The sequence below is a fragment of the Numida meleagris genome, chromosome 1, assembly GCF_002078875.1.
Source record: "Numida meleagris isolate 19003 breed g44 Domestic line chromosome 1, NumMel1.0, whole genome shotgun sequence".
NCBI lineage: Eukaryota > Metazoa > Chordata > Aves > Galliformes > Numididae > Numida > Numida meleagris.
Window position 1 is genome coordinate 183,241,453 of NC_034409.1, and position 9,496 is coordinate 183,250,948.

Here is a 9,496-nt window from a genome sequence, read left to right on the forward strand (position 1 = left end):
GATTTATAAATGTCTGAAGTGTGGCAGTCAAGTGGATGGGGCCAGGTTCTTTTCAGTGGTGTGCAGCAACAAGTCAAGGGGTAGTGGGCAAAAACTGAAACACAGGAAGCTCCATACAAGCATGAGGAACAGCTCCTTTACTGTGAGGGTGACGGAGCACTGGAACAGGCTGCCCAGAGGGGCTGTGGAGTCTCAGTCTCTGGAGATACTCAAGACCTGCTGAGATGCTTTCCTGTGCGACCTGCTGTAGGGAACCAGCTTTAGCATGGGGCTGGACTCAATAAACTCCAGAGATCCCTTCCAACTCCTGTGATTCTATGATTCGAAGGTGAGAAAAGTTACTGACAGATGTCCTTCCTGGCTTCCAGTTTGTTTTGTTCACCTCTAAGTCTCTTGTGATTAAATGCAGTTTAAAAGTTATTCGTAACTGCAGAATAGTTAGAAAAAACAATGTGAATTCACTTTATGCATGTAAAGAAGATCTTTGCCTCTTCTCACAAACACACAAACAGCAGAAGGACCGTTAGGTGCCTGTGTTCTTAATGAGTGGTAAACGTGGAAATCTAGTCACTGCAGAGTTTATGCTGTGTAAGTCTGAAAATTGCTAACGGTGCGTTAATCATATTAAGCTACTAAGTAGGACAGATTTTGAGTGTTAGCTGTATTTGTGTTACTTTGCGTTTCCTCGTTTTGAATTTCAGCTTCAGTTCTGTTAGAGAAGTTAAACTTTTTAATATGTGGGTGCACACACTGATAAGAGTGCCCTGCGGACACGTGTTCATAAGAAGTATCAGGATAATCTCGTTTGTGGAACAAAAGTGCGTAACTTCCTCTTTAGATGAAATGCCGTTTATTGGAGACACGTAACAGCTGTTGGCGTGTAGGCAGGCATTTAGTGAATGTAAATGTAAACTCTACAAAGCACGTTCTTTGAAAAGCTTGAAATGTGGCACAGTAAAGTACAGTGCAGAGCCAACGTTTGTACCTGGGTTTTCATGGAAATTCCAGAGTGTTTTTTGACCTCTAAAGGAGTATCTTTGCAGAGGAAAAAGTAAGTACTGGGGAGAGAAATGGCCGGGAAAAAAGTTTTAAGATGCATCATATGAAGCCACCGTGGGTTAGAAGCATCCTCCATCCTGTGACTTGAATTAACTGTGCTAATACTTCACAATTTCTATAGCGAACTAACCTCAGTTCAATTTGTCTGTTTTTCAGCCCAAGCCTTGTCAGTATTGTAATATCATTGCAGCGTTTATTGGCACAAAATGTCAGCGTTGCACCAACTCAGAGAAGAAGTATGGCCCACCTCAAACATGTGAGCAGTGCAAACAGCAGTGCGCTTTTGATCGAAAAGAAGAGGGAAGAAGGAAGGTAGGCTTTGTTCCAGAGCTGTAATGGCTTAGGTTGACAACAGGTGTTCCCATTTCATAAGAGACGCCTTGACTATGTGCAGTGGGTTGAGAGGGGCTACATGTTGTCTGAGCTGAGGATGATTTGCCCCCTAGAAAATGTACTGACCCTTCTGTGACGTAGAGCTTGTCCCATGTTTGCTAAGACTGCCTTCTAGCATAATGCCCTATTACAAAAAAGAACTGGAATAAGATTCACTTTGTTTAAGGATAGCATGCCTATCTTGTAGATACGTAGTGCTGTTTTGTACTGAAGAGATGTCTGGATTTTTCCTAGTGGTAACAGATGAATGGAAACTTTTCTTTTTTTGCAACTATTAAAATACATGTTTCTAGTGCAAGTATAATTGGAAAAAAACCTCTTATGAATGATTTTCCAAAAGGTTGACGGAAAGCTGTTGTGTTGGCTCTGCACCCTGTCCTACAAGCGAGTGCTACAGAAGACAAAAGAACAGAGGAAGAGTTTAGGATCTTCGCATTCTAACTCCTCATCTTCGTCTCTTACTGAGAAAGACCAGCACCATTCAAAGCACCACCACCATCACCACCACCACCACCGTCACAGCAGTAGTCATCACAAGTAAGTATTTCAAGAAATGAAATGGTTGGAGCTACCTTTTCCAATTGTGTGCTGTTAGGGCTGAGGTCAAAGGGGAGGAACTAAGAAAGGCGGTTTAACATGCGTCATCGAAAGCGGGAGCAGAATGTTTTTCTTCCATAGTCTGTAGAAATCTTTGTATTCTGACAATTTGGGTGAAAAGAAGACAGTGAAATGCAGAAATTCTCAGCGACCTCAAACTAGTTGATTTTAAAATTGATAACAGAGGAAAGATACCCACGGGATGGCTACAGAAGAAGTTACTTAGGGATAGACACGATTTCTACGCAGTAATTACCATGTGCTGACTGCTATTTTGCATGCATTTACCATAGGCTAAAAGGTGTGTATTAGCAGTCATGAGAGTAACTGCTTCGCTCAGAATCCCCGCCCTAACTTACTTAACTGTGCCTTGTTTGTGTGCACATACTTGTGAAATGGAGAAGCAGAAGAAAAGGTATGAGATGACCATCAGTCTAAGTCCAGTCTGCATCTCTTTGCTAGTTATATTGAAATCCTGCAGGATTTCATTGTACAGACATAGGAAAATAACACTCGGTTCAGCTACTGAGAACGTCTCATGTAGTTCTGTCTCAACTTCTGCAACTTTTTTCTGCATGCCATCTCTGGCTGTGGTATGAGCAGCTTACAAACTTAATGTTTGTAAGCTTACCACATCACAAATCCCAAGTTTGATTTGTTTCTTATGCTGCTGCAGTAGTCATGATTTTTGTTTTCATTGATAGGCTTTTGACACCCTTTAGAACTGCTTGATCTGTTTTTGTGTTGGATAGTGAATAGGATGACTGCAGTGGTAGTGACCCCATCATGAAGACACGCTTCATTCTGAGCTTTGCTTTTCCTTTTTGACTGACACTTGTTTGGCTAAGCGTGGCTTAAAGATGGAAGCGAAGTGAGCTGTAATGATAATGAGAAATGTAGACACTCTCAATTAAAAAGAAAAATCTAGATTTTTTTTTCTTTTAGGAACTTGAAGAAATGATTCTTTTCCTACAGAGAATTACTGTACTGTTCTCTCTAATCTGTGGAAGTCAAGTTACAACAAGCTAAATCTAAATGAATGCGTGAGCCAGAGGTGTAGTAAGGATTATGTAAAAGTTACCTCTTTGTTGTAGTATAGAGCTTTTCTAATATACACAAGAGTTAACAAAATAAGCATATCTCTATACAGGTCGTAATGTTGCTTGTTTGGCACCTTTTTTCTGTAGGCTGCCCTGGGTCCATTGCTTCTGGTCCAATAAATAAGACTCTTTTCCTATCCGTTTCAGTTATTGTTGAGGTGAGAGAATAATACAAGGTAGAAATAAAAAATCATTGAACTATTTGATTCAACGTGGTCTTCTCAGTTTTACTGTTCTTCTGTCAATGGCGTTCAGTAAAGTTACTTTTGAAATGACTGAAGACGTACATTTAGACTTGAAAAATAGTTATTTTCAGGGATCCAAGACATAAGGTTGCTCATATGCCAGCACATAAGCACTGTTTTAGGCAATATTCATTCTACAGTATGTGTATTCCAGGAATGCTGCTTTAGAGCAGCTTGCTGCATACAAGATTAACCATTCGATGTACACAGAAATTGGGAAATACAAGAAACAAAGGTTTAACCATCAGTCGCAAAATCTTGCATGTTATAGTAATGTAAATATTTAGACAAAATATTTTTTTAGCATCTTGAAGTTAAAAGGAGGGGTCATGAATAGGGCAGGTAATGCTGTCCAGCTGAATATTCAAAATGGGTAATTATTTACTTTAAAAAACAAAAGGAGGGGGTTGATTTTTCTTAAGTACAGGTATGATTCGTATGAACTTAGAAATAATGGTATCTTTGGTCAGCTACCGAGTACATCTCATTTATTTCAGAATCAGCAGTCTGAGTCCAGAACAAGATCAGGGACTATGGAAACAGAGGTAAATATGATACTATTTGTTACTTTAATTTATCTTGAAATTTTTATTTAAAGGACTTGTTTTTCTTTCTTGCTTTTCTGGCTAGACTCTAGCATTACAGCTAGGAGCGTGAGTTAGTCGTGTTACATGTACCAAATGGTGAATTAGAGAGTTATGTAGCACGAGGCTTTAGGTTTACATTTTGTTTGATTTCAGCCATAAATCCTCTGCAGCTATTCAGAATGAAACTCCAAAGAAAAAACCCAAACTGGAATCCAAGCCATCAAATGGAGATAGGTAAAGTTACATTTTTGTAAAGCTGAGGCGTTTCAACCAAATAGAGCACTGATTTGTTGCCAGCTGCTTCCTTCTTCTTTTCTTTTTTTTTGTCTGAAGAATGAGAGAGATGCAACTCGTCCAGCCCAACAGATACTGGGTGGCGTCTGAGTGCTGTCCATTGACTAAATTACTTTGTCAGAAAACTGGCCCTGCCTTCCTACTTTGGGGCTGTTTGGGATGACATTAAGTAAAGGTTGAATAATGAGGCAATGGTTGCCAATGAAACAGCATTCCCTAACCTTTTTTGGATTAGGTGCAGGGTTGAACCTGCTGCTTAATGCTGACCTTTGGCTTTGAGAGAAGCCTTTTGGGCCTTAATGTGTGAGACCGAATCTTTGTTCTGTTTCTGACCAAACAGTTGGGATAAATGTAAAAGGGGCTGCTTCGGTCAGAAGGTATTTCTCCCCCTCAAAGCTAATACTGAATTATATTTCTGCAGGTGTATTTAATGTGTGCCATTAGTAAGGTAATTTGCCAGTTGCATCCATTTCTGTCAGGTACATACTTTTTTTGCATCAGTTCTTAAGGATGTTTATAGAATTATTAATTGTCCAGTTTGAACTTTGAAAAGATGTACTGTTTCTTTTTTCTGCTGATGTCGTAATGAACTTTTTTCTGCTTTTAGTAGCTCTATAAATCAGTCAGCAGACAGTGGGGGAACTGACAACTTTGTCCTCATAAGCCAGCTGAAAGAAGAAGTAATGTCACTGAAACGCCTTCTGCAGCAAAGAGATCAGACTATTCTAGAGAAAGATAAAAAGGTAAAAATTGCATCTGCTTAACGAGAACTTCATCATTCTGTTGTCTATTTTGTAGACTCATCCCGATGTCAAAATGGTGAGATGAAATGACAATCAGGTGCAGGCTTTTTTTTATATTGTAACGAATCAGATCTTACCTTTTCAAGGACGAGTTTGGGACTTTTGTCTCATGAATTCCACTTTGACTTAGAGCCAAAAATATATTCATCTTACCTAACATGGCAGACAGCGGTTTCTGTGTTTTACATTGAATCATAGCAGAGGTCCCAAATTATGTGTAGGCTGATGGGCAAGAGGAATAAGAGTAGTAAGCATTTCAAGTTTAGCATAGCTTTTGTTAACTAGATGCTGCGAAGACCCTGACAGTGCTTCTAGACTATTCAACATTGAGTAGGTTATAGAGTTATATTAAAATAATTTACATTTATAATATCTTCAATTAAAAGTTGATTATAGGTATGCATGGTGGTGGTTTATCAGAAGTTTAATGGTTAAGACCAGCTCGCTGATCCTGGAAGGAAATCATTTCCATTTTCAAACTCTCTGCAGTATCTGCATTTCTACGCTTAAATCTCTTGTATAGGGGATATTGAAACTATTCGTTTTGTATCACTGTAACATGCCTAATATTACCAGTGTTGGATGTGCTTGCAATTTCAAGCCTTTAGGTGGTTAATGTGAAAGAGCTGGATAACCCATCATGGAGTCTGCAGGTAGTTTATTCAAAGGGCAAGCATTAAGCCCTTACCTCTCTCGTATAAAACCTTTAGAAGGTGATGAGTCAGGAGGAAATGCTTTACCTATGTTTAAATTTCATCTACTGGGTAAAGCTATCAAAAAGTTTGGGTAAGTAAATGTCATCAAACATCTGTGTAGTGACTTATTTTATGCTGTTGCCATAGGGAGAGCATCTAATAATGTTAATAGTCCCATTGCTAAAACTGACATAATCATGAGACATAACTGAAGATTGTGGTAACTGTCTCCCTGTCCTCAGGTTAGAGGGGTTAAACGTTACCAATCATTAGTCTTGTATTTCAAGTCTGAGTGCAGTTGTTTTCTCTGTATATAACAGATGTACTTTTCAAGCTACTTCTCAAGTGCTGAGCTGTCAGTGCTACAGTACTAAATAAATACTGTAGTTCCTGAGATTCCGGAAGCTCCCATAAAGATTTTGCAGTCTGATCAGAAGCCGTAGTGCAGCAGTCCAAGGAATCTTCATAGAATTTATATTTTCAGTTGACAGAACTGAAAGCAGACTTCCAGTATCAGGAGTCGAACTTGAGGGCAAAGATGAACAGCATGGAGAAAGCTCACAAGGAAACTGTGGAACAGTTGCAGGTAAGTGGCCGCTTATCGGTGCCGGAGAAGGGATTGACAAGGAATTTTTTTCTGTTCTCTGATATTTCATCAGTTGTAAGTGTGCCGTTGATCTGATTTAACAGCTGAGTGTAACACGATCTACCATTACGTATAGCAGGGTAAACCACGTGCCTACTTTTAAACAGGAAGAAAAGCTACATGGGTTGTCTTATTAATCACAGAACGAAGAGCTGTTCAGTGCAGCGTCTCAGATACTGACTTGTGCTGTTCAGGAAATGTGGTTGCCTTTTTTGGAAGATGGAAGATACGTACTGAGTCTCTGGAAGCAATCCTTATCTTTGAGTTTTCTCAGCATACACGTTTTGAAAATCTGTTTCCTAACTGCAACGAGAAGTTAGCGCGTTACAGTACTACCTGAGACTGACACTAATGGATAACGCTTCTTTGTCTGTATTGCAGGCCAAAAACAGAGAACTGCTCAAGCAGGTCGCAGCATTGTCAAAGGGGAAAAAATTTGATAAAAGCGGGAGTATATTGACGTCTCCTTGAGGAGGTGGTTATTCATGGATCTGCTACTCAGTGGAAATTTGAGTAATTCTGCGAAGCCCTTAAAATCCTGCGTAGTGGAAGAGATATTTTTGCACACCAGATTAGTTGGCATGTTTCCTACACGTTTTTATAATTAATGTGCAGCTTTTTTTAGTTACTGTTCAGATGAAATACTTCAACTGGCTTGAAGAATGTTTTTTATTTTTTTTTTTATATTGGAAACTTTTTGCCAGCAATAGTATTAAAAAGTCGTGCAGAGAACATAGCAGTGTTCTCTCTAAAAGGACAACATGCAATAACAAACTAGGTGTACTTTTTACAAAGTTTTTAAACTATAATGATGTCAGCCAAATGTTTATGAGTCTCCAGTTCCACTGAAGGCTGGTTTCTGGCAACCGTTCTTTTCCTTTGTATCAGAATAGAAATTTAGGATGGAAATCATGGTGCTCAAGCGAAGCTGAAAAAAAGGCTTGTGTGTATTTGTAAATAGAACTGTAACGGTTATATTCCTAGTTATAACAGTTATTAGTGTTTTACATGCTTGTGATAGGGATTTACAGAAAGATTATCTATTGTACAGTAACAGAGGCAGTGTGGTTTTTTGTAAGATTTACTGTAGATTTTTTCTTGCAAGTGCCTTTCTCCAACTGTTTATTTATAGGAATGTTGGTATTTTGTACATAAGGTTTTTATGTTTTAAAATCATGTTTAATAAATGTTTTATGTAAATATAAATGTGTGTACAGAGGAATCGGAATCAAAGATCAAAGTGCAGTGCTTGGAGCAGCAGTAAAACTAGCTCATTGACGGACGGTGAGTCTTGGCTTTAGATAACCTTAGTAGCTTGTCTGTGAGGTGGTGAGTTTTGGTAGTGCTGCTCATGCCAAACACTTCCTGAACAAAAAAAAGAAATGCTTTTTTTGCCACACTGAAGTGTAGCAGTTCGTTTATATATTTTTCCATTTGACACAGTGCTCATTTTAAGTCCGTAGCAGATGTTCTACCCCCTATTTTACAACCTTAATTAGTGATATACACTCAAATTTAAAATAAATACACATATACTCTTCACCACTGTCTGAATTAGTTACTTCGTTGTCACTTTTGATTACTCTTAATGAATTGCAAGGTTCTCATCCCCTGGTGAAGATGCACAGTGTGAAAAGAGTAGCTCAAACAAATGGTCTCGAGGTTAAAAGAGTGGACCTGGTGTTGGAAGGAGGGTTTTTTCATTCCAGATGGCATCAGTTCAGGTTTAGCTTTGCACCTAACGGACATGAGGCATATTCAGGAATTTCTATTCAACATAACCTAGCATACCCCACTGTCTCTGGTCAGGAAGGCTAGCTACAGCTCAGCATAAAGTGCAGTAGACTTAGGTGAGTAAAGGCTTAGATCCACTCTGGGTACTGATTGGTAACAGGGTAACTGCTTATATTCCGGTAAGCTTCACGGTGTACAATAAGCTATGCACCTCTAAATAAAAGAACCAAAATGTAATGTTACTAGGCTGCCCACCTGTGTGCCCCACTGTGAGTACCTCAGTCCTTCAAACAAGTTCTGGCAGTGACAGACTACTGAATAATTTGAAAAATCGTGCTGGCTTGTTTCATATGATATACGTGTGTTTTTATACATTTATACATTGAAATCGAGTTTGTATGTTTAGAAATGCTCCTTCATTAAAGCTGTTAAACTAAGGTAGAGAATTCTGCTATCCTTTGGGATGCTAGTTGTCTTTTTTTTTTTCCTTTATAAGATACGAATTTATGATTTTCACTAATTCAGAGTAATATTTTGATACTGTTTTGGTTTTTTTTTTCCACTTGAATGGTTTTATAACACAACTGGATTAGCAGTTCTAAAAAAGTTCTAAACCAACCAGCTGAATCGCAGTCCTGAAAATAGTGCCCTGGAGCTGACAGAATTAACTGACGTGCTTTGAACGTGGATCTGCAAGGAGACTGTTGTGGCGTGTTGTGGTTGTTAGCCTGTTCCCAGATGTTGATAGCACTGACCAGTAATGGCCATTTTGGCTCAAGCTACTGATGTCTTTCAGGCCTGCAAATATTGCAGCCTCCTTTTTAGATACTGCACCTGAGGACGTGTTCTGCAGTGAAGCTATTCAGCTGTCCACATGTATAGAGTATTCAAGTACTGTACTGGCACACATCTGACCGTTGACATTTTGTACCTTTTCTAAATCCAATGTTTCACAATAAAATCTTGTCAAAACATCCATCAGTCGTTCAAAAATTACTCTTAAATCTGTATTTCTCCTGTCTTAAATTCAGTTTAAAAAAAGGATTTAACTGAAATCTTGTGGAATTTAATATTTTTTAAGCGGGTTTTGTATCTTCTTAAAATGAGGAGGGGAGATAAGCACTTGTATTCAGTAGTGCCTGCATTTTGGACTTTGTTAACTATGAGATTGTTCTTTCTCTACATGATTGTGTACAAGTTAGGTGATTCTGAGGCTGGAAGTGAAGCTGACAGCCTCTGCATCCATTTGAAGGAGTGAGGTGCCCATACTAACATGCTGCACGCTGAGTTGGTGAGTCCTGGTCTTCAGAGTTTGTGTGCTGCAATCCACGGAGCTTGTTTTT

The 9,496-nt window shown here is 38.9% G+C and overlaps 1 protein-coding gene across 1 annotated transcript; it reads left to right on the forward strand.

Moving 5' to 3' along the window:
* On the forward strand, positions 122 to 9,131 carry FAM76B (family with sequence similarity 76 member B). The gene is made up of 8 exons (XM_021408122.1): positions 122 to 142; positions 1,195 to 1,371; positions 1,793 to 1,989; positions 3,892 to 3,939; positions 4,135 to 4,215; positions 4,883 to 5,018; positions 6,258 to 6,359; positions 6,801 to 9,131. The coding sequence occupies exons 1-8, from the start codon at positions 122 to 124 to the stop codon at positions 6,888 to 6,890; spliced, it is 852 nt and encodes a 283-aa protein (XP_021263797.1). The 3' UTR covers positions 6,891 to 9,131.